This window comes from Orbicella franksi, chromosome 5 (assembly GCF_964199315.1).
Source record: "Orbicella franksi chromosome 5, jaOrbFran1.1, whole genome shotgun sequence".
NCBI lineage: Eukaryota > Metazoa > Cnidaria > Anthozoa > Scleractinia > Merulinidae > Orbicella > Orbicella franksi.
This window is the reverse complement of record NC_138149.1, coordinates 21,012,401-21,037,400: the sequence shown is the minus strand read 5'-3', so window position 1 is coordinate 21,037,400 and position 25,000 is coordinate 21,012,401. Positions and strand designations below refer to the sequence as shown.

General features: G+C 39.1%; 3 protein-coding genes and 1 pseudogene across 4 annotated transcripts in view; 1 reads left to right on the top strand and 3 right to left on the bottom strand.

Moving 5' to 3' along the window:
* The window catches only part of LOC145486677 (transmembrane protein 245-like), a 22,767-nt gene extending 9,368 nt beyond the window's left edge, over positions 1-13,399 (bottom strand). Inside the window, exons 1-6 of the mRNA XM_081465388.1 lie at positions 12,761-13,399; positions 10,389-10,605; positions 9,214-9,779; positions 5,442-5,546; positions 1,434-1,516; positions 404-494 (exon numbers count right to left, since the gene is read on the bottom strand). Coding sequence (XP_081321514.1) covers positions 404-494; positions 1,434-1,516; positions 5,442-5,546; positions 9,214-9,779; positions 10,389-10,605; positions 12,761-13,300 — 1,602 coding nt within the window. The 5' untranslated portion in view covers positions 13,301-13,399. The remainder of the gene's footprint in view (positions 1-403; positions 495-1,433; positions 1,517-5,441; positions 5,547-9,213; positions 9,780-10,388; positions 10,606-12,760) is intronic.
* A 69-nt stretch (positions 13,400-13,468) lies between these two features.
* On the top strand, positions 13,469-15,889 carry LOC145486689 (protein farnesyltransferase subunit beta-like). The gene has a single exon (XM_081465403.1). The coding sequence runs from the start codon at positions 13,512-13,514 to the stop codon at positions 14,718-14,720; it is 1,209 nt and encodes a 402-aa protein (XP_081321529.1). The 5' UTR covers positions 13,469-13,511; the 3' UTR covers positions 14,721-15,889.
* A 92-nt stretch (positions 15,890-15,981) lies between these two features.
* On the bottom strand, positions 15,982-17,105 carry LOC145486693 (uncharacterized; annotated as a pseudogene).
* A 1,600-nt stretch (positions 17,106-18,705) lies between these two features.
* LOC145486679 (carnitine O-acetyltransferase-like) overlaps positions 18,706-25,000 on the bottom strand; it is a 13,333-nt gene continuing 7,038 nt past the window's right edge. Inside the window, exons 2-6 of one of the 2 annotated variants that reach the window (XM_081465393.1) lie at positions 23,955-24,481; positions 22,913-23,453; positions 22,088-22,493; positions 20,339-20,627; positions 18,706-20,026 (exon numbers count right to left, since the gene is read on the bottom strand). In XM_081465393.1, the coding sequence (XP_081321519.1) occupies positions 19,444-20,026; positions 20,339-20,627; positions 22,088-22,493; positions 22,913-23,453; positions 23,955-24,064 (1,929 nt within the window). In that variant the 5' untranslated portion in view covers positions 24,065-24,481 and the 3' untranslated portion in view covers positions 18,706-19,443. The remainder of the gene's footprint in view (positions 20,027-20,338; positions 20,628-22,087; positions 22,494-22,912; positions 23,454-23,954; positions 24,482-25,000) is intronic. The other variant, XM_081465392.1, reaches the window with a different exon arrangement.

Genomic DNA, 25,000 nt, shown 5'->3' with positions numbered 1-25,000 from the left:
GATTTAGGTGAAGTTTTGATAGATTTATACTAAAACAATTAGATTATTCGCTCTTGATTTCTATGCATGATAGAAATCTTGAGCTCATAATCTAATTGTTTAATAGAAATATGCAAAAAGATTCTCTATTTTGGTTTAGAAATGTCATTTAATATAAATGCCATAGAAGGTCCAAATTTGCTCAAAATTAGGGCTTTAGAGAGATCAGAAATTGGGCCTTTTCTTAGGAAGAAAATGGACTCAAAAGGGCCTAAGAATGTTTTGCTCACACTGATATTAAACAGCATAGAAAGTTCTTCAAATAGAATTTTGAACCTGCAATAGATTATTATATATAACAATTAAATTATTAACAGCTTCAAAGCTTGCAGAGCTCATGTGCATTTGTAAAAATTTATTGTACCTTGACTGCTATAAATTTTCTTCCGTGCTTGTAGGCTCTTTCTACAGTTGATTCTAGAGTTTTCTTCAGTTCTTTGTTCTCTTGGATCCAACTAATATGGTAACAAAACTCAATAGTTTAAAATTCAGTTGTTAATTAGCACCCATGCCTAGTTTTAAAAGCAAGAAATAGTGGTGCCAGCCCGTGAAACATGTCGAGTAATGTCTGTATGATAGTGTTGAAGGGGGAAAATTTAAGGCTATACAAAAATTCAAAACAATACAATGACAACAAATAATAAAGAAAGTACCAGTATTTGCAGTCAATAATTGTTATAAAAAACCTCACCTACTTGTAAATTTTTTACTATGTTTGACTCAGGCTTCAAAAAAAAGGTTTTAATATCTGTAATAACAGACTTGACAGCAAAGTGTAAGCTATTGATCACCAATGTTATGCTTTCTCTCGCAAGCCAACAATAATCTTCTCAGTAGTGATAACTACATGGACATGTACATGAATTTGCCAGAATTTGTTGATACCATCTGATTTAAAGACAAAAAGTTAGTATTTGTAGCTACTGTTTTGCACATAGTACAGACCTATGTGTGGTGTGTCATGTGTTAGGCATGTGTGAGGAAGTGTGGCCTTAGTTAAAATTTCTGGTAGCCATACTCGAACACAAGTAGTTGTCGATAATTTAACTTCAGATTGAAGAAGACATTTATTATTGAGTTCTATTGTGATGCTCAGAATGAAACAGTTGGTAAGTTCCGTACTTTTGGCTCATTGATTTGTTCGATTCATTTTCATTTTCTCATAGTCCTTGTTGTAGAAAATCTGAACTTTGACTTCTTGAAGGTGGATTGTTTGTACCTGGATGTTGTGTATCTACATGTAATTAACTACAAAAGTTCAGAGTCTTTGATGAATCATTATTAAGAGTGTGAGTTTGGTAACAATATTATTACTAAAATTAAAGCAAATCTTAAATTGCTAAACATGGTTAACAGATGTGTGTTGTAGTCCCCATGGCTTTCAGAAATCTTACTTGACAAGCTGCGGATTGTCAGCCATCACCTTGTTTACTAGGTTGGCACTTACAGACACCAGTTGTGCACTTTCGTGATGAACCTAACAAAAGAAATATAACTACATGTAGTCATTAAGTAACAAGCCAGGGTTTTGCAAGACAGGTTTGTAAATGAAAATAACTATTGTGCCAGAAAACCAAATGGAACTGTCACATTAGGACAAATAAACTTGCATATTTTTTCGATAATTTCACTGTACGGCTGCTACATATATGTATCTACTGAAGTTTAGACCAATCCAGTTGTCATAGAATTGTGCGAAGGCTGTCAAATTGCGTTCTCTTGTTCCTCAAGAACGCATCCTAATTTCGTTTCAGTCTGTCTGCAGCCGTGAGAAATCAAGACTTTTTGTGAAGACTGCAAATTGGCCGCCCTCTAGGTTTTTTTTTTTAGGTGTCTGTGCTACATCATTCTTGTTCTCTTTTGTGGCTTCTTTTGTTGTTTTTTGACGTTTTGGGGTATTCTTTGAACTGGTTTTTCACTCTGATTGCATTGGACATAAAAGGGAATGCAGTCCCAATGCAGACTGGAGTGAGATTATTTGGCTTGGTGAAACAAATTACATCATCACAGAGCATTTGTGTACGAGTTGATCGTTCACTATCGCTTGTTTCTAAATTCTAGTAGTTTTGATTCTGGACCGTGATTGGCCTGTTTAGTAAGGATGCAAGTTGACATGCTTTTGTTACATTACTGGGATGACAATTATTTCTTCTGTTCACGAACAAGACTTTGAATAGCCTTGTCTTTGGGGTGTTAACTGTGGGAACAGCCATATTTCATTGGCTATATTTTGATTACATGTCTTGACCTTAATTAATAGTTCCAGTGGCCACAAATAGTTCAGTATCCAGCAAAGGTCAAAACTGAATCGATGGAAGCGTACTCTGAAGCCGAGATCTATAACAGTAAGTCAGAACTAAGGAACAGCAATGTAAATGTTGACTACTTTTAATCATCAGCGGAAATATTCGAATCTTTTGCCAGTCGCATGGAGTTTGTTTACGATACCAGCATAGGAGTGCAAATGTTAGCTGACATTTGTGCTTTCCAGCTTAGAATACTAGATGTAACACAAGTACAATTTAAAAATTGGCCTTCATGCTTGAACTCTACCAGTAAAAGTGAAAATGAGATGTTTAGCATGAATTTTGAAGGCATATGTTCTATCAAACTTGTGAGTTTACCGAAACTGGAGCCGTCACGCAATGTGTCATCAAAGGTCATCAAATTGTAGTTTCAACTTGCTAACACCACATAATCCACAGAAAAATAGTGGCCTTTGTCATTATGTTATATCTGTCTGTAGAACTTCAGCTGTTCACAAAGATAACGATTTGAGCAACAGACAGCTATATAAGTTGTATCACAGGCGTACATGTAGAACGCACTCATAATCTTTGATTACTAGTAATAACAACCTTAAAAAGCATGAAAACCAAAAAAGCAGAAATAACCCAAGTCTTGCTTCATCTTTTTGCACTAAACATTAAATTTTATGCTCTGATTCCGATCCCTGAGTAAAACAAGTCAACCTTTCCCTACTTTCATTGCTCAAGAAGATTGCCCTGTAACTTCGCTCTGATGACTGAATAAGCAGAGGTTCAATTGCGGCTAGCCTACCTTGTGGAGAACACAAGTGGAGAATATAGGTGTAACTGAGACTATTTCATGCAGATTTGTTAAGTCTTCTGCTGAAATGTCAATGTTTTTGCATTATGACGCTGTCAACATTTAAGATTTTTGTTGCCATCCTCCTCCTGCCTCCCCTCCATCCCACAGTCTCTCAAATTCCAACTCACTTTTAACTCTGTATATAGAGCATTTATGGAACAAGAATAATAAGACAACAAGAATTATTCTTCACAGAAAATACATCACTCCACTAATAATTTATAATTATCATATTACAATAAAGTGATGTATTTCAATCTGTCATGAAGATGCCTTTCCTTAATCTGTTTACAGAAAGAAAGTAGTCTATGTGCTTCTTTCAATTAAGGTTACAGTATACCTTCAGATCGGCAATTTTCTTCAAATTTGGGTTTTTGAGTCAAAGTAATGGTCAAAAAGTAATCTCTAATTTTTGAAAACAAAATTGACAAAAAACTTAATATTGGCGGAGTAATGGAGGTTTTATGTTATGGCCGGAAGTAAAAGTTCCCTCTTGATTGATAGCCCTATAACATGCATGCAGTCACCTGAGACTACTTTTGCAGGAGTATTATCTATATCGACACCCTGAATTGGCTGGCTCCTCAGTTAATCAGCATTGTTAATCCAAGCATTATTTGTATTAGGTGTAATTCTTTTAAGTTATACGTAAACATGGACTATGGAAAACTCTGTTTACCAGTTCGAAAAAGCGAAGAACGAATGAAAACACATCAATGAGTGAAGAAGTGAAAGTTGGCCTTGCAGATGAAGCTATAGCTATCGTATCAAGCGGGCAAAAAGATCGAGTCAAGAGAACAGAAAGGTTCTGTAAAAATTTGGGAACTCGACAGTGATAACAGTGATGTGTACAGTGACTCTTTTGTTGAGTCTGATACTGATGAAAAGTCAAACTCATTGAGATCCATTGGAATATTATCCATCATGCATATTTGCTCCACCGCGCATTCTTTTGTTTGTTAATGGTAGTAAATTTTCCAAGCGCTGATTGGCTCAGAGATCTGAGAACCCAGTTGAAGGTGTTTGTGGGTTGAGTTTGTTTGCGAAGCAAGAGATTTTTCTTAGTGCTGTTTTCTCGAATAAATTTTTTCGCTTGAAGCAGACACTTTAAAGAGTTACAACTCAAAGGGAATTTGTTTGATTGCCCTCAAAATTGGACAGTAGCTAGATTAACATATAAAAAACCAAACTGTGTCTGCGAATTGTTTATTTCAAAATACTTTTTCTCCGAGAGCGAATTTCGTACAATCACTTCACATTTTTATAATCCCATTTCGAAAATGTTCTGTAACTTTTTACTGCAATTGAATATGGCAAAACGCAGACATGCTTTTTTAGTGCTTTTTGTCCCGAAACCAAGAAAAAATAAATTGGTGAAAAACAAAAATTTGCTTTGACTTGTAGCTTTCAAAAGGTGATTAGGACGCTCGCATTTAGTGGCCGTGAAAAAATCGGAAATTGATTTTATTTCAAAATTTTTGGTATAGTTTGATAGCCAGCTCTATAAGCTTTAATTTGATATAGGGGTTTAGGTATCTACAGCATAAACGGGACGCGCTACATCACTTGGACACAAGACACCCCTGAAGGTATACAGTAACCTTAAAGGATAATGTCACTCCAAAGAACATATTTTTTTGTCAATGCAAGTGAAAACCTCACACTAAGTTCAGCCACTCACCTAAGTTTCAGCCTCTAAAGTGCGCATTTTCCTTATGAAATTCGTCTCCAAAGGAGCCCAAAATTTGGCATTGTTAACGCCATTTTCAACAGTACTCAAAAGCAAGATCACATTTTTGTGACGTCATTCTGTCCATAGGATTTTGTCAGATGGCTTCCAACGAGCCATAAAACTATTGCTCTAGGTTTTGGCTGCTCTTGAGCCATATTATTTGGAGCCAAACATGCTTCAAATCCCAAAAATGATAGCGGTGAAGATAGTGAAGTGGATAATTGCTTGGAAAAAAAACACATTTTGCTGACCTTGTGAAGAATGCCAAGTCAGTTGCAGGTTTTTCTGCTTCCCACCAATTTAGAGTTGGACTGAATGATGTCACATACATGTAAACATGGCCTAACTGCCAACTACAGTTTCAAAATGGTTGCATCCAGAGTAGAATTTTGGACTTCTTTCAAGACAAATTTCTTCAGGATAGCAGGCACTTTAGAGGCTGAAACTTCAGTGTGTGGAAAAACATAATGTTAATACTTGCTACAGGTGGAGACAAAAAAGTAAGCTTTTCAGAGTAACCTTCTCCTTTAAGAATACAACACATTACATGTGTACAAACCTGCACTGCAAAGAAAACTGTAATAAGGGAGAAAGCCACAACAAGGAACAACACCATGAAGATACTTATAATGTTTTCCAAAGATTTATCCATTATGCTGTTAATCTGAAAATACACAAAAGTTCAAATAACAGTTACCATTAATGTATAACTGAGGATCTACTTATATTAAACTAAGATAGGCTGAACAAGAAGTGCTGGTATATCAGTTACTTTTTTTCTGAATTTGAACATACATTGTACCTCACAGATGATTTACTTTTGGCCTTGCAAAGCTGCAGATAAAATACATGCAGTGATTCCTGAGCAAAAACCTGTACATGTTGTAATATTATAAAAAAGGAAATGCTTCACTTAAAAAAGAGGCACTTTCTCAAGCATGACTTTAAAAAGTCAAAACCAAAACAATTGTTCAAATCAGCTGAAACCACACCACTATGGTTTCCCTTTGATCAAATTAAGAGTCCCTGTCCATAAATATGGAAAATAACTCGGCAAGGGTTGAAAATTCAATTTTGCTCATATTTTTACCGTAGATAGGCTAGGGCATGGCAAAAACTACTGGATAGTTTTTTTGGCACATTATCCTTTTATTTCAAAGAAATATGCAAATTACTAAATTCCGTTAAAATCGTCATTTGACACACCATTTTATTAAACAAGTTTGAGAGCCTCGCATGCAAATCCACATCATTCTTCCGTCTTTAAAACACTCAAATATTTTTGTGCAATGTTTAAATGTGTACTGGGTTGATTTTAGGGAATTTGACGGTTTTTGTTGGGTGCAACATAATTAAATTTCAAAGACATGTATTTCATTCACTTAAAAGTACTTCGTAAAAATAATTCATTTTCACCACGTGCAAAACCTTCAAGTGAATTAAGCTTCTGGTGGTTGAATTGCACAAGGATGATCTACAGATTCCTGTACATATTTCTTTGGGCAAATGATTGTGAGCGGTGCGAGAGCTTTTCAAAGTACATTAAAAATGGAGATATTTGACCATCCGTCGTCAAATTTCAATTTACGGGTAAGACATATATTTTAGCATGCACCGCATGTCTTGAGCTATCTTAAGTTGAAATAGACACAGAGCTGATAATTTCGAAATGTTCTAACCTTATTTGCTGTAAAAGGCAGGTCCAAAAGCCAATTTGACGCGTTTCTGTCACCATTCGTCGCACATAAAGCAGAAGTTTGCTTTTGTTTACACAACGTCCGATGTATATGGCCAACTGTCAACTTATTTAATGGTCGAATACCACGAATCTATGACCCTCTTTCGACAAATATGATCACCACTGCATCTAAGTCAAAAACGGCTAAGTGATTTGTAGATAGTTGCTTGCTTTGCTCTACACCAAAATATTACGTTTGATCATCGTTTGATCTATTGCTTCTTGAATCCTTGCATGCAGCGGCTCCTTGTTTGTTCGTCACGCAATGCTGTCATTCCATTTTAGGGGACAGGGGTAGGACAATTTCTATCCTAATAAGTGAGGCTCCGTAAGGCTTGGAACCACAGGGAGCACACAATCTTGTTGAGTAGGAAGAGATTAAATTAAGCAATGAAAAGAATGAATAGTTAACCATTGCCCCTGTTGTTATCTTTTACTGTCTTTACTCGACCACCGCTACCTACATGCCCTGCGTAAATACTGTAATGCTAAACTCGTACCGAGGTCTTTTCGTGCTGTGCAATTATTTTTGGTTTACATATAATGCAGTGGGCTACCCTTGGGGAAATGGGAGGTGGCCGCTTAATAGGGGTTGGCCGCTTAATAGAGGTTGGTGTACCTTCAATATCTTTTCACTATCGGGTTATAAATTTCTTAGTGAACATGGAGTCAATTCAAGACAATTATTATAGACGTCATCCTCAGAGACCCAGGGGCAGTTAGTGGGAGCAGGGAAAAGTCTAAATGGGTGAGAAAAAAGTTCGGGCGAAGACCCGTTTAGACTTTTTCTTTGCCCCCACTAACTTCCCCTGGGTCTCCACGAATGACGTCTATCATGATTGTCTGGAATTGACTCCACGTTTACTAAGAAATTTAGGTAACTTTATAACCCGATAATGAAAAAATATTCAAGGTACACCAACCTCTATTAAGTGGCCAACCCCTATTAAGCAGCCACGTCCCATTTCCCCAAGGGCAGCCCACTGTATTAAATGTAAACCAAAAATAATTGCACAGCGCGAAAAGACCTCGGTACGAGTTTAGCGTTACAGTATTTACGCAGGGCATGTAGGTAGCGGTGGTCGAGTAAAGACAGTAAAAGATAACAACAGGGGCAATGGTTAACTATTCATTCTTTTCATTGCTTAATTTAATCTCTTCCTACTCAACAAGATTGTGTGCTCCCTGTGGTTCCAAGCCTTACGGAGCCTCACTTATTAGGATAGAAATTGTCCTACCCCTGTCCCCTAAAATGGGATGACAGCATTGCATGACGAACAAACAAGGAACCGCTGCATGCAAGGATTCAAGAAGCAATAGATCAAACGATGATCAAACGTAATATTTTGGTGTAGTGCAAAGCAAGCAACTATCTACAAATCACTTAGCCGTTTTTGACTTAGATGCAGTGGTGATCATATTTGTCAAAAGAGGGTCATAGATTCGTGGTATTCGACCGTTAAATAAGTTGACAGTTGGCCATATACATCGGACGTTGTGTAAACAAAAGCAAACTTCTGCTTTATGTGCGACGAATGGTGACAGAAACACATCAAATTGGCTTTTGGACCTGCCTTTTACAGCAAATAAGGTTAGAACATTTCGAAATTATCAGCTCTGTGTCTATTTCAACTTAATATAGCTCAAGACATGCGGCGTGTGCTAAAATATATGTCTTACCCGTAAATTGAAATTTGACGACAGATGATCAAATATCTCCATTTTTAACGTACTTTGAAAAGCTCTCGTGCCACTCACAATCATTTGCCCAAAGAAATATTTGCAGGAATCTGTAGATCATCCTTCTGCGATTCAACCAGTGGAAGCTTAATCCATTTGAAGGTTTTGCACGTGGTGAAAATGAATTATTTATACGAAGTACTTTTAAGTGAATGAAATACATGTCTTCCAAATTTAATTATTTTGCACCCAAAAAGACAACACAGCATTCCCTAAAATCAACCCAGTACACATTTAAACATTGCACAAAAACATTTGAGTGTTTTAAAGACGGAAGAATGATATGGTTTTGCATGTGAGGCTCTCCAACTTGGTTAATAAAATGCTGCGTCAAATGATGATTTCAACGGAATTTAGTAATTTGCATATTTCTTTGAAATAAAAGGATATTTTGCCAAAAAAACTATCCAGTAGTTTTTGTCATGCCCTAGCCTATCTACCATAAGAATATGAGCGAAATCGAATTTTCAACCCTTGCTGCTAAATTAAGAATTTGTCTGATTTTTAGAGGCAGGCACATTTAATATATGAGTGCAATGAAGTCATAAGAGACATTGTCATGTGTTAGGTGTACCCATGGTTTTGATCGAAAACTGACTTGCAGGCGTTTTCAAATTCCGTGTTCATTTTGCTGAGCAATTGCTAAGAATTAATAACAATTTACTTACCTCTCAACTGTTTATTAAAGTCTTCATTGTAGTGTTATAGGCACATTTTATAAATGAACAAAGTACTTTACCACCAATTTTTGAACCTTTTTGACCAAAAATGCAGCTAAAATTGTCATGATAGCACCTGTTTAAGTATACAATTTTGGATGGACAAAAACTTGACTGTGGTAATAGAGACTTACAGTGAAATCTACTTTAATTCCTCCTTTGAACAATCCACTGAGTGGTGTTGGAATCAATGCTTGTTTTCTTTCATTAGCCCAACTTTTAAGGTTGTCCCACTGAGAAAGGAGAAATACTGATGGTGCACTTGAATAAATTGAGGAACTCCAGTATGCTAAAAGTTGTTTCAATGCATAAAATATGATCGGTATCAACAGAATCACTATAAAGTCCCAATGAAGCCAAAGTCTTGACAGCAGAATTCCCCAGAAAAGAGCCTGAAAATACATCTTGCTTTTGCTATCATATTTGCCCTCTTCCTTGATCTTAAGTTTCTGTTTTGGTTTTTGCATTCTACTTCTGCGAAGCTTTAACAAAGCTTTTTCATCAACAATATCTGTTCCATCCTTGGATGATGCAGCAGAATGTGTTGAAGGACAGACCATTGGAGATGAGTCTTTATGGCTTTCATCACAGGAGTCATTTGACTCAGAGGTTGGTAATGATTTTACCAAGGCAACAGCTGCCACAGATAAGCCCCTAAGCAAACTATGTCTTCTATTCTCCCAGTCTTCCCTGCTATCAACTATGGAATGAGATGAACAGCTGTTAGGCTGTTAAATAGTAATTTTCATGCAATAGAATATTGTGTTTTACAATAAAGTTAACATTGTGATGCAGTTATTCTGTCTATAGTCTTTCAAAGGTGCATCCATGTTGAGAATGAGACCAAACTAAAGTTTTAATAGAAACAGCTATTAACTTGTATCATCTAATACCCACCCAACCCATAGAATGTGAATGATTTGCCGATGATGACCAGCCACTGCTGGAATTCACTGCATACAGTGTATATCTAGTACACCTTTAGAGGTCCTCACATTCACAAATTGAGGATAGGTTCATTATTTCTAAGCCCAGTCATCTGTAACGGCTAACATTATTTGCAGCTGTCATCACAAAGACAAAACCACAAAAAAGGCTGCTGCCTAACAGGTACACAGTTACGAGTGTGAGCAACTAAATTTCTGTTTAAGCAGCTGGCAACCTTTAGGCTGGGCTTCCAACATTATGGCTTGGATTCCTAACTTCTGATATCAGGCTCCTTAAAAAAGTACTCTAATAGGCAGCAGCCTTGCACAAAGTTTACCAGTCTAATTAATTTTATTCGACTATTTACTTATTATAATCTGACCTTGATCATGCCCCTCTGAAACTCCAGTAATACATCCAACAATTGAGCATATGACAAGCAGCATGAAAAATGGAATTCTGTAAGATCCAGTGAGAGAAACAAGATGAAGCAGAAACATAATCCACACAGGGAGAGAGAACACTGAAATGATGATTGAGGAGCTTGGGGTCCAGAAAAATACCAGAATTAGAATGTATCCAACTATAATTGACCATACCTAAAAAGACAGTTCATATTATTGTTAATTACAAGTATCTGTTGTGTAACTACAGAACATGTAATATTGAAAAAACTAAGGAACTTCATTCAAAATGTTAAACAGTATTCTAATGCTATCATCTATAAAAAGTTCATTCTATGCAATCTAGCTCCTTGTTACATGACAAACCAGCCAGCCAGAAAATTTTACTTGAGGGCCAAAGGGGCCCCTGAAGACCTCTTGGGGGCCAATTTTTTAGGAAAGGGGCCAATAAATAATAGTCCCCAAATGCAAATTTTTGGTCACCAGATACTAGTATGAAGGATCAAATCCGTGCATTACAAGAGAATAATCCATAGGTATATATGATGTAGTCAATGATCATGGATTTGCAATGCATTATAGGGCAATTTCAAACAAGGTCAGTCATTTGGAAGTTTTCTGATGTGAGAGAATCAATACAGCAAAGCAAAAGGATGGATTGACTTCTTTTCTTTGAGTATGTTGAATGTTTCAAAAGGAAAGATCTTTCAATATGGTTTTCTAGAAGGACATAATGTGTATGGGTTATTGACCAAGTGTGAGGTCAAAATGGCTGGATATTGGCCAAGTTCTTTTTTTTGCCTGTTTATGGACCGAGACGGAGTCGAGGTCCATAAACTCGGAAAAAAAGAACGAGGCCAATATCCAGCCATCTTGACCAAACAAGCTTGGTCAATAAAGGATTTATTATATGGCTTTCGGGGAAATTTTTCTTGCGGGACACTGCAGGTAGTCCCGAGCAGGCCCGGGGGGGAGGGGGGGGGTACTTTGGGAATTTCTGGGTGGGGATGTGCCGCTGGGGCCCTGGAACCCTTAGCCTATATCAGAGCTAGTTCAGCTGAATTTTGCTACCCTATACTAGAGTAAACTTACCAAATCCCCTCATCTATCGACACCGTTGAGGTTGATTTGCGTAAATTTAAACTTGCCAATTCGATTTTTTTATATATTTTTGAGTGGCAGTTCCTGGTTTCCTTAGTCTAGATAAAACCTTCAACCAACTAGTCAGTTTTGTGAAAAATGATACCCTATTCTAGACCCAAATGCTCTGATTTATATACCCTATCCTAGAGTAAACGGCTTGAAAACCATACCCTTCACAGCGGCACATACCTATATAGTCCATATATGGCAGTGTCCCCCCTGGACGAGCAGGCAAGATAGCTCCATCTTGCCCGCTTGGGTAGCCAATCACAGCACAGGATTTGATTCATCTTGCCCGCTCATGGAGCTAGCCATATAATAAGTGAGAATATAACCATTATCCATTGTCAACATAGAGAAATGTAGGTCACCATTATGGTGACTAAACCAGAATTTTTGGTCGCCAAGGATGAAATGTTAGTTGCATTGGTGACCGTATTGGTCACAATTTTGAGTCCTGGGATGGCTTTAAAATACTATGCCTGTGTTAAGCCTGCAGGCTTGTAAAAGGGAAGAGCTAAATTGGCCCTTTTTTCGTTTTTCTGGGGGCCATCTCTGATTGCAAGGCAGGGTTCTCGCAATGGTGCGGTCTGGCAGAAACACTGCTTTTTTGTTTTGTTTTTTTCCCATCAGTCATGATTTCCCTTGTTTAAACTTGATGTACTATCAATAAGTTTGAGAAGTATTTACATACATTGTTTTCTTCAAATTAATTTCTGCACTTTTTTGTGCATTTAAGTCAGACACTTGACATTGAAGGCATCATTTGAGAAAAAGATTACAAATGTAGTTGTTTGCCCACAAGAAAGTTGCACTGTTTTAAAATTCAAGATCTCTCGTATTTCTGAGAAATTTGTCAACCAACTACATCTTAAGGCCACTTAAGGCTACCTGGGTTCTACACTGTAGCTAAATGGTGCCTTGCGCAGGATGTACCATAGGATAACAGTAACTAATTCAATTCTGATTTAATCAGTTACCATCATCTGGGGTATACCTACTGCAGGGTATACTGGCATCTGACCAGTTTTCTTAGACTTTTCTATGTTTGATCCTCATACCATCCACTAATAACTTTTCTAACTAACTTGAACTTATTCTCAGTCGACAGAAAGTGAAACAGAAAGAAAATAGGTAATGCAGTAAAACAGTACAAGAAACATTTAAGTTTACAGTTACCAATTGAGCCTACATGTACCATACTTACTAAATAGGGATTGTAAAAGAAATCCAACAGCAAGTGTACCACCAATCCAGATCCTTTTAAAATCCAGACAATCTCATTAAACGGCTGAATAATGTACAACACGTAAACTCCGACAGCAATGAGACTAAATATGAAAAAGATTCGTATTTTTTGTACAATTAACGACCCCACAAAGTCTGAAGATTTATTGGCCAAGTGAAATGGCAGCACCATAGCACCCACCACCAAAGGTGTTTTAGATTCTCGCAAAGAACAGAGAAATCCTCGGACAGCTTGAGTTAGTTTCCACTTGAAAGGATATAGAAAGGCTCCACACAGAGAGGCCCACAAAAGAGGCCGCAGGAAAGGCTCCAACACATAATAAACCGCAACTGCAGCACAACCGCTTAACGTCACAAAAACCAATGCTGCGGTGTTATAGAATGCAAGTTTCAAGGCCTTTTCATTTTGTTGCACACCAACCGAAGTGAAAACGGCACTAAATGGAGAGCTAAGCGAATCAAGACTCCTATGCCGAAGTGTCGTCTTTAAAGTTGCCATTCTCTGTGAGCTACAGTTGAACTGAACTGTAAAACAAGGCAAAAAGAACAAGGGAAAACAGGCGATTCTCAGGTGGTACTGCAAACTGTGCCCGTTTAGGGCTGAATGTTTTCTTGTACTCCAAATATGGCTATCCTTATGATGTCACAAGGACAGCTCATTCTTACCGCGTGTAGTCTGGTATCTAGCATCTGGCTCGCCCTCTGACAAGATGGCGTACCATTCAGGAAGGCCTATGGAAGATCTTCGCTTTAAAGACGACGGTCTGTCGACTGTGTCTTCTGAAGAGCAAGAAAAAGTCGAAAATTCAGTCGCGAGAAATTACTCTGCTTATTTGCGGGTCTCTAATCTCGATCCTGGACTGCCCTTGTTCCGCCAGAAGCACATTCAGTACCTCAAGCGAGGCCTGCATCACTTGTCGGAAGCTTACGAATGTCTGGACGCCAGCAGACCTTGGCTTTGTTACTGGATTTTACATGGACTAGAACTACTGAATGCAAATATAGGTGTTGAGGAATACTCGCAAACTGCTGATTTTCTCAAGCGTTGTCAAGATTCCGAGGGTGGCTTTGCAGGGGGTCCACAACAAATTCCTCATCTGGCCCCAACTTATGCCGCAGTTTGCGCGCTGTGCATCTTGGGAACTAACGAAGCATATGACGTCATTGACAGGCCCAAGCTCAAGTCATTCTTGGCAAGTTGCCGCACATCAGAGGGTGCATTTACAATGCATCGTGATGGTGAAGTGGACATCCGAGGTGCTTATTGTGCAGTTGTTGCAGCGCATCTGACAAACATCATGTCCCCAGAGTTGTTTGAGGGCACAGCTGAGTGGATTGCTAAATGTCAGACCTATGAAGGTGGATTTTCAGGTGAGCCTGGATTGGAAGCCCATGGAGGTTATACATTCTGCGGTTATGCTGCATTAGTGTTGCTGGGGAAACATAACGTAATTGACAACAAGCGTCTTCTTAGGTGGGTGGCAAGTCGCCAGATGCGTTTGGAGGGAGGTTTCCAAGGAAGAACAAACAAACTGGTTGATGGCTGCTACTCGTTTTGGCAAGGTGGAGTGTTTCCTTTGCTTCACACTGTTTTTGATGCCAGTGGTGATGGAAATTTGCTGAGTGATGAGAAATGGTTGTTTGATCAAGTAGCCTTGCAAGATTATTTATTAATAAATTGCCAACTTCATCATGGGGGACTGGTAGACAAACCTGGCAAATCCCGAGACTTTTATCACACCTGTTATTGTCTTAGTGGGTTATCTGTGGCTCAACACTTTGTCAACAAATATCAAACCAAGCTGACATTAGTGGGTGGACAGGAAAATGTGCTTTCTCCGGTACATCCAGTATTTAACATTGGTATACAACATGCAGCTGATGCCTTGGAGTACTTTAGAAAACTGCCGCTTATCTGAAAACTATTGAAATTATTAATATATTTGCTGTAAATTGACTACAATACTTTTTTAACAAAATTAGATTTAATTTAATTAACAACATTCTGCTGCAGGGATGCTTGACTTATGGCTGATGTGCTTATTTACCTTTAGTTTTGGTATAACTTGCAGAATTATGCAATCCTTTGCTGTGATATACCATGAAATATCTCCTTTAGGTTGGTATTTAAGTATACTTACAGTTGTGTGAGCCTTAGGTGACTGTGTGTATAGAAGGAAATTGAATTCACATTAGGGATATTTATGGTATACCTTAAGAAAGCATTCTGTACCTATTTATCTCATAAATGAACATATTTTCTAAAGACATTGTTGTGCTGCATCAGGGGACGGTAAAACTTTGATGTTTTGTGAACATGAACTTGATAAAGGTAAATAAACTGCTGTAGCAAGTTGGTAAAGCTGATGTTCAGAGTGTTTGCTCCAAACTTGAAATGTCAGTTTTACAAACTTGCAAATAGTTTACTAATTAACCCATGTCTCCTTTGGACTTAGTATGACTTAATTATGTTGTACTTCATAAAGACTGGCCAAAAATTTACAACTTGTTTCCAAAGAGCTACCAATGTGCAAAACAAGTGGTGTCCAGTAGCCTGGAGCTAGTGGAGTTGTAGTCAGACAAGTGGATTATACCCTTTACTTGCCTGAATGTTTGAAGAACTCTTATTACAGAAGTACAGTGAGAGATGAAATTGTTGTGCTAGTTTAATTTTAAGTTTAACTTTAATACTAGTAAGACAATTTTGGGGGTTCAGTGAGATTGACTTTTGAGCTTGTACATCACAGTTTCCTTGCCTGAAAATTGGTTTTCTTTGCACTCTGCTTGGAAACATTATCCAAAGGTCATTGATAATTACTTATTTAACCAGTCTATGATAAACTTTGCCCAATGCCAGATGACTATAATGTTATATCCATGAGATACTGCTGATTCAGCAGCAGTTTCCTGCCATGTGATTGGCTGCATTCTTAGCATTAGATAATAATGTTGCAATGGTTTTGGAACAAAGCTGGTATGATGTACATGAAGTGTACCAAAATTCTGAAAATGCTCATGAATAGATACTCAGTTTGTTAGTTAGCTACATTAGTTTTACTTTTAAATATTAAAAGCACTGCTATCATAATGCGTTGTGGTACTGTGGTACAATGTATGTTTTACACTAAGCCGAGGAATTGTTATGATTGTACAACTCTTGATGACTGCCACTCACACATTGCTTTTGTTACGTACAGTAACAGTGAGAAAAGCAGGCTAAAAATGTCTGTCTGACAGCCTGGTCCACGAGGCAGCCAAGGGAGTTCCAATGCACTTGTTGCTATTGTGTTGTGGCTTGGGCAAGATGTTCACGTATTAATATGGAGGGGTCCATATTATGAGAAAGTCTGTGATATTTGATTTTTGATTGATTGATCAATTGATCCATATTCCCTTACCACATGATGAGAATGACAGGTCTGAGTAACTGAAAGACCTGAAACCCAAAGCCTCCCAAAAGAAGGCACAAGAAATATATAGAATTTAGATAAAGAGATAAGGACATTGTGACTGGAACTGTTTTCAAAATGTAGCAATGGAAGAAAGCAATCAATAATGACAACTGGCCATAAATATTGCTGCAAGGATCAGGAGAACAGAATAGATCAACAATACACCCCTCTGCATTTCCCTTTTCATCTGTCGGCCCGATCTAGTCAATTCTAACGCCTTGTATGCTGCTAATTCACCCTTGATATTTTCATGTGGGAAAGAAATTGTCGGAACCTCGCACCCCAAGAAATCACACGACGGTTTCCACCCTTTTTCTACTTTATAAACTAACAGCCTGGCAGCGGGAACAACGCACTTTACACAGTGATTATGGGTGCAATACCCGGGGTGCTATATAGCTTTCTAAAAACATACGTGGATTTGGGATTACAAGAACCGAAGGAAGCATCAATGCAGCGGTCCAAGATGTGATGTGCCTTTCTCGCTGTTGATGACAACAAGGACAACTTATGTCTTCGTGCATACAGCAATTCTATTTGATTCACAGCACTTTTGACCCACGAATCTTCATCTCTAATACTCAGAATCACTTTGCAGTCAGGAAAGGCTTCTTGAATTTCCTCGTAGAAAAAGACTGCAGGATGACCCACGACCACTGGCTTGATGCCAATTTCGAAAACATTGACCCAGTGATCGAGAAAGTCAAAGATTTGCTCTTCCCAATGGAACGCCGTAAGTCCAAGATGGCGCAGAGCTTTGGCGATTGATTTTGCTCCAGCTTTTGGCATTCCTGCACAAATCACCTTCATGTTTCAAAAGAGACTGCTCTTCAATGATTCGTCACGCAATCTTGACTGCTAATATTCTCGTCTCCAGAGCCTCTCTATCTTTTGCTCGAGTAACACTAGGGATAAGAATGGTAGAGTGAGGCTTAGAGGACACAAACAAAGGAAATTGAATGACCATGTTTATTCATTTCTTTTGTTTGTGTCTTCTAGGCCTCACTATCAAACTGGATTTTAATATATCGAAAGTGACCTATTATATGATGTAACAGGCGAAAACAGACTGAAAATTCTCTCAAGTGTCCAATGGTGTGGTTTGCACAATCGTGTCTGGCTCTCGTAGCCTGGGTATCAGGCCTTCCTAAGTGGAGGGGAGAGTAATCATAGGAAAGGGAGAGACCAAGGAGAGGGGAAGAAGAGGCATTGCAAGACCATGATCATAACCACAGAGAGCCACAGAAGTCGAATGAAAGCTGAGCCTCGAGAAACTGAAGCCTAGACTGTCAGATGTCCCCTTCATTGGCCACTTATCAAAACCATCCGAAGTCAGACCTGACCCAGAGAAGGTCCAGGCAATCCAAGCGATGGCAATCCCAGATAGGCGAAGTCAAAGAAGTAGAACGATTTCTTGGATCTGTAAACTACTTAGTCAAGTTTGCGATTAGTATGGGTGATGAGTGCGAGTCATCAGGAACCGTGGTGGGGGAGGGGCTGGTAGGGCTATAGCCCTACCGCTTTTATTACCGCAATTTATTTTCCAGGGCTCCAGATGGCACGCAAATACAAGATAAATAGCGAAACACTGGCCTTAACGTTTATATGTATTGGCCAGATTTTTTAGCCGAACCACTTTAAAATGGTCTCCGCGTTCCCTGGTCATTGCGATTAGCTCACTAGACGATACGTAGGTAAATGATTGATTGATTGATTGACTGATTGATTGATTGACAAGAACGCAGACTGGATGAGTGAGAAACACCACCAAGATGCATTTGACCGTGTCAAGCAACCAATGGCAGACCACCGGTCACCATATGTGCGACGGTAGTTAGACTGGTTTGGGTGCAGCCGTGCTCCTGGATGGCCAGCCTGTGGTGCCTGACATCAAAAGAGAGAGATTTGGCTCTGAAAATACAGAAATAGTTTTTGGTTTTTGGTCTTTCCTTGCGAGAGATTTAACCAGTACATGTTATGTAGCGAGTCCGTCAACGTACAGATTGTGACCATTGTTTTCGATCCACTTTAACAGCAGCCATGCATGCTTCTTCGTCTACAGAAGTTATACCTCAAGTTCATTATAAGAAAGGAAGTGATATGTTCCTTGCCGATAGGCTCTCTGGAGTACCAATGCCATGTAATGCCCCCCTAAGGAGACCCCTAGGAATTGTCTCAGACCAGAACACAAATTAAAGAGGTCTGTTGCCTTAGCTTGGAACTGGGTGTCATTCAACGTGGCTGAATTCCTGAGAATTTCAAACGATGGCCTATAGAGAAAATCCAGTGCCTTACTGAAGTAGATAACCAACTCCAAAGACTCAGACTGTCCTACGGATGACCGCAAACAAAGCAAAAAATCGAGAGACTGATAGCATCCCCCATAATAGACCCTTCTTTTAAATGGTTGCCAGTTATAAATCCTTTTGTAAGTATTAACATTAGCCTGACTAACCTCGTTTTTGAGTGGCTAATTCAAAAGAATGTTTCCTCTCAAAGGCGGCTAGTGAGGCTAATTCAGGAATTATTCAAAAATTGGTAGTCATTTATGAAAAGGGTCTACTGTTTAGTATTAGGATCATCGGGATGAAATCGGAGTGCACAACGGGACTACACTACACAAAGAAATGATAAAGCGAATCAACGACAACAAGCTTGTCTGAGACGGGTCAAGGATGCTTGGTTTAATTCCGGTCTGGTATGAGCAATCATTTCGCGGAAGCAATGAGTAATTGCAGCCTTTGTGTAGAGTATCAACTAGTTCAGCCGAGAGAGCCTCTGATAATTGCAGAGCTGCCCAGCCCGCCGTGGAGTACGTACAATCTGATCCTGCGATCATTATTTAATAATTTAAATGCTAAAACCGTGATCTAAACACCTTAGAATCTGTCATCCATGTTGGCCACTTTTTTTTCGAAATTAAATGACATGTAACTGATTATGTTTGTCACAAAGAGATGTTGGGGTTAGTTTTCGTCTTTTATTTTTCGTGCTTATACCTAATGACAAACTCGACTTCTGAATGTGTCACAGGCGGGAACCTGGTTAAAGAATGTACATTGTATATTTTATGTTTACTTATTATCTGTGGTTAAGAAGTTTTGTTATTTTCTTGATTTCTTGGAAATACAATGGTAATGGAATGCCACTATATTTTACTGAAACAACTGAAGATCGCAATTTGTTGTTGTTATTTTGTATTAAGCAAATCTTTGACCAATCGCAAGGAACTCTCGAGTTCTTTGACAAAGGTCTCCTCATTTTTATAGCAAGGATGATCAGGATTTGCATTCACTGTGATGGAAATCGCATTTCTCCCAAACATGTAATGTAGGGCCATTGATGTGGGTGGGAGAATGCACTTGACCCCAGGCCTCCCGATCGCTTCGATCTCAGGGTACCAGCAGGGATTGGACGTCACGTTTTCAGCGACTTGGGGTGGCAGTATATTGAGTTGAGGTGCTCTAATATATCCCAAAACAATTTCTTTTAAATTTTTCAACAGTCCTAATCGTGGAGCTTTTCGAAATGGAAGGCGATTGGTCAGACCAAGATTTCTATACAGAGAGTCTAAATGCCATAGATTGATTTCGCCGTTCTTATATCGCAGGACTTCGTCTTTGTAGCTTTGAATCGCTTCCTTCAGCAGAGACTTAAGTGCCAAGCGTTCTTGCTCACTCATGCTCAGTGATGATCTGCGAGCTTCTTCGACGAATTTCTTCATGTCTGCCATACTGCTGTCCATTAATGTCATTCCACCAAACCGAAGGTGCCTGGTAAAGCAAAAAAACCTCTGATCAGTTGTTGGAAAATTAAAATATTTCAACACCGAACAAGGAAAAGGGTGCTGTAAACTGTGCGAAAGGAAAATTAAGCTTTAAAATGTTGTGTATCTATAGCTAAGAGGTCGATTATGTATATTCATTCATTCGATTCGTCCGTTCTTCTGTTCCTCCGTTCGTCCGTTCGCCCGTTCGTCCGTTGGTCCGTTGTCCGTTCCTCCGTTGGTCTGTTCGTAATTCGTCCGTTCGTTTGTCCTTCATGTATTTATTTTCGTTCTTTTCAAGTCTGTGCTTCAAATTTACCTTATGCTGACCACTTCGTTCACACTCATACATCTTCCAGCAATCTTCGAGAGCGCCAGCTGCATTCCAGCTTGGAAAGCGCCACCTGGGGTAACCCGATGTTCCTTACACAACTCTTCAAAACTGTAGCCAGGGCAGATTTTAAACACGTCTTGAGACAGTGGCTTAAAGGGCCCGGATGTTCGATTGGTCTTGATTACACTTTTAATCTTTTGCTTGAAATACCCGTCTGCAGTGTCATCCCACCTGATAGCAAAAGGCTCTGGCGAGATCGTCACGTCAACGTCATCTAATCAAATATTTCAAAGTGATAATACCCATTAGTATCACCCAACTAGTGGACAAATGCAAATTCTGCATTTTTATTGGCTACGCTACTAGCGGACTATTAGTAATAGTCCTCGAGTAGTGAAATTGGCGTAATCGAGCGTGACGCTTTCTTTCGTTTTATTCTCAAATAAATATTTCTTCAACTTGCTTTTGCTAACTTTATTATTGCCCTTTCTGTCCGACTAGTTGGGTGATACTAAAACAATTAGACCCTTCGCCTTCAAGGGCCACGGCTCAATAGCCCATTCGGCGTCCCTCATGGGCTATTGAGCCCATGAGGTTTAATTAGATCTTAGCTAGATGGCCTAGATGGCTGCGACTTCTTTTGACCCTCACACTCTTTTTGTATAAGAAATTTGCGAAATTTTAAGAATATTTTAGGAATAAACTAGAGGCTGAGATTTTGAAAAGAATGTTCGACGCTAATAACATTTCTGAAAGAAGTTATGTGTTGCATATCAGGTTTTAATCAAAACTATAACAAAATTCTCGAACGTGATTGGCTATCAGCAGCCCGATTTGAGCATTAATTGGACAGTGTATGCGTCATGCTTGTAATAGGACAGTACGCGTCATTTTGCGCGCGCTGCTGCGGTGCACTTTGTTGAGTAAACTGCTGTGTTTTTCAGCATTCATAACGACGTTTAATCGTTCAGCGCTCAATCGATGGTTTGTTCTTTCTCGAATTTTGTCATAGTTTTGATTAATTGGTAACAGGGCTTCGCGTCGTCCAATTCAGTCTGTAATCATACTAGTGATTAACAAATCGGACTCCCGCTTCGCGGTCGTCCGATTTTGTTAATCACTCGTATGATTACAGACCGAATTGGACTCCACTCAATCCTATTACCATTATTAATGCCTACAGTTTGGTTCCAAATACACTTTAACACCAAACACTTGTAATTGATAACCCAATATATTCTAAAACGGAAATGTCACACGCTGTAATCTAAGAATTCACAAGAATATTTTCAGCCCAAACTCGAAAAATTAGAATGTTTAGCCTGAGCAGAAAAACAAACAAACAATATTCTCATAGAAAAGATAGTGTATGTGTTGCCAATGTTCATTGTTTTTTTGCCATTGTTTTAATCAATTTTTTATTTCTAATTTTTGCACTTCCTTCCTTCCTTCCTTCCTTCCTTCCTTCCTTCCTTCCTTCCTTCCTTCCTCCCTTCTTCCTCTTTCCTTCCTTCATTCGTTAGTTCTGGTTAGTTCGTTTGCTCTTCTTATCACTCATTCGTTCGTAAAAGAATACATTTTTTTTTCCATTTTAAAGCTTCCGTTTTTTTACTGTTCATACACTCGTGAAGAAGAAAACAACCGAAAATACGCTAGAGATGTTTACATTTGACAATGAATAACAAATCTATTTATAGAGTGCGTACACAAACCAAAATATGGATAACTACTTACCGTTTATTGCATGCTCCTCACACAAACCTTCATTTCCCACAGCAATTCGCACGAAGTTTGTGCCGACTGTTCCTGTCATCGCTGCTAAATAGTTATTGACGAATCCTGCCACTCCGTTACCGAAAACAACCAACTGTACACTTTTATCATACCAGCGGTTTATGAAGTTTCCCGAGTGAAGCGCGAACATGGCTTCGTTTACTGTTCTCGGAGAATCGTCAGGGTCGAGCGCGACGACGAAGAGGGCATCGCGGACAAGCGAGAGATTTGTGACGTTTCGTTCGCTGAGGCACTTGAGAAGTTGTTCTTCTTGGCATCTGTTAGGTGGAGTCATGGTTGTTAGAACAGCTATTGGAGTTGATGATTCTCTACAGGCATCCGTCAGTAAGATCTCCTTCATTTGTTTCTGTTGTCAGAAATAAAGGAGCAAACCATTAGAAAACTGGCGAGGCCGCGAAACATTCCAAACAACGAGCGCGAGGGTGTACGTGACTACAAAAGTAAATCTTCCTTCTTTTTGCCATCCAAAAATGTCTGGTATTCCTTGATACTATATCTTTTCTCAGGGATTAATCAACTCACTGGAAAATAAAATTGTCAATCATCGTTTATATTCTGTACGTAAAAGACGAGTTGTTAGTTGTCGTTATCATTCCATTGTAATCGTGGTATTCCCAGACTTTCACGGGCCCTGAAAGAATGCTCGGTTCATTTAAGTGTACAGTTGTAAACTGATAACATTTGCAATCCAACTTGCAGTCGAAAATAGAGTGAAATAAGCTAAACATTTACATTGTTTACGTGGGCACAGTTTTGACTACTTACTCTTAGATCATTATTGGCTGTACCAATCTCTTGTCCGTCCTCATTGGTGCAAGTCAGATCCACTTTGTACATGTTACCTCGCACCATCACAATAATGTGCCTTGAATGACCTGCAGGAGCCTTGTAGCGCTCAATGGAGCCTGGCAGAAACTGCATGGAGCATGAAAATATATAATTATACCACTGCATCGAGAGTGGCGTCTTCTTTATTACATCTTGGTTGAATTCACTGCTCATGTAAAAATCCCTGGCTTTCATGAGTCCATCTATAAGGGAGACAGCACGGTCAACCATAGCATCTGGTTGGCTTGTCGAGGAAACATCTCGAGAACTCTTGAATTCTCCAATCCCGCCTTCAACTGATGTCCCAGCATTCCGTGAGCTCCCCCGGATTAGCACAGCGTACGACGTCACAGGTTGTGAAGGAATGATGTCTTCGTGGAAATATATTTCATCATGGCGGATACCGAATGTGTCCCCGTGATTGGCTGGTGCATACCAACAGTCGTGTACAGGGTCTCTGGTGTGTTGTTCACGCATCCTAATATAGCAAAACAGTATTAGGGGTATTAGCACATCTTATCCTGGATTGACATTTAGCTCTTATTAACCGAGCAGGAGGTCGGTATGGGAGAATCTTGACCGAGGTCGTGAGTACAGACCGAAGGCAGTGAGGTCTGTACACACGACGGAGGTCGAGATTTTCCCATACAGACCAGCTAAGCTTGGTTAATAAGATGTTCATTATATGGCGCAAACAAGAACAGTTTAATTCGTTTAATATAAGTGGGTTGTACTAACTGACATTTTGCTTGCGAACAGCGATGAATACTTCTCGAACCATTCATTATTACGTTATCGTGTTTATAATGAACACCACTTTTTAACACTAAGGAGCTAGTTATTCATTAACTATCGTGGCACGTGAGCTGGAAAAGCTCATTTTTGAAGTCAGAGTGCAAACTCCTTTAACGTGATACCAAAACTGTTCCACAGAGTTGTTTTGCAAAAAAAAAAAAAAAAAATTTAGGTATAAGACCACCTTAAGCTCGTCGCTTGCAAACGTCTTCGGGGTATGGTCCTCATGAAAGAGCCCCTTTCGCTTGCTGTCAATAAATGATAATAGGTCAGCCGTGGAATTAAAGGCTTCATTTATTGTGACCAAGCAGGACTCGCACTTCGCTACATCATCACTGCTTTTACAGCCATCCGATCCTGCCATAAACTTTTTGATGTTTTGACAGACTCCCCACTTCTCATTTCTCAGCAGGTTGTCTTCTTTATCTGACAGGGCTTGTATCTTTGTATTCAACTGCCAACGCATTTGTTGTTGGTCAAGCAGATACTACTTGAAACCGGCTTGTTTACTAGCAAAGGAAGATTCATAAATCTGTTTAACAACGCTGCTATAAAACTTCAGCCTATCTATATGTGGGTTGGGAAGAAGATATTTTTCCCACGGCTCCTTTTCTGGTGATGCTGTGTTCCTCAGGACTTGTAACTGCCCAGAGCGTCCAAATGACAAAATCGCCTGCTTGCGCTTCTTAGGAGCACTGGCGGACGTTACACCTATCAATCACATTAGAAATGTTTGCTATAAGCATGAAAAGCACTGTTGTGGTATGAAGTATTGCGTTACGATGCACCATGTTGCGTTACGTTTAAATAGTTCATGGCTATTTATTTAGAGACCTTCAAAATAACCTGCTAATAAATTATGACTTTATAATATCTTCACTGCTTGAATCTCTTTGCTTTGATTCAGCTTGTATCTGAGCGAAGAAACGCCTGAGACGGCGAATTTGTATCTTGTTTAGTCCAATGTCTTGCTCAAGAGTTTCGTCATCAACGTCCACAAAATGCCCAACCTTTGCAGCACCTATTTGCTTGAAATTGTCTGTGAAATTGTCCAAGTCAGCTATTTTTAAAAGGTAGTCATTTCCCTATCCATTGAGAAGGCTAACAAGACGAATTCTGTGCCCACGTTTGATAGTATCGGCTTGGATGGTAAAGTTTAAAATAAGACACAACAATCGAGTTAATATATAAAAACAATAAAGCAATAATATATATAAAATAGAGCGCTGA

Coding starts and splice junctions, on each gene's coding strand:
- LOC145486689 (XM_081465403.1), top strand. CDS start 13,512: ATGGCGTACCATTCAGGAAGGCCTATGGAAGATCTTCGCTTTAAAGAC.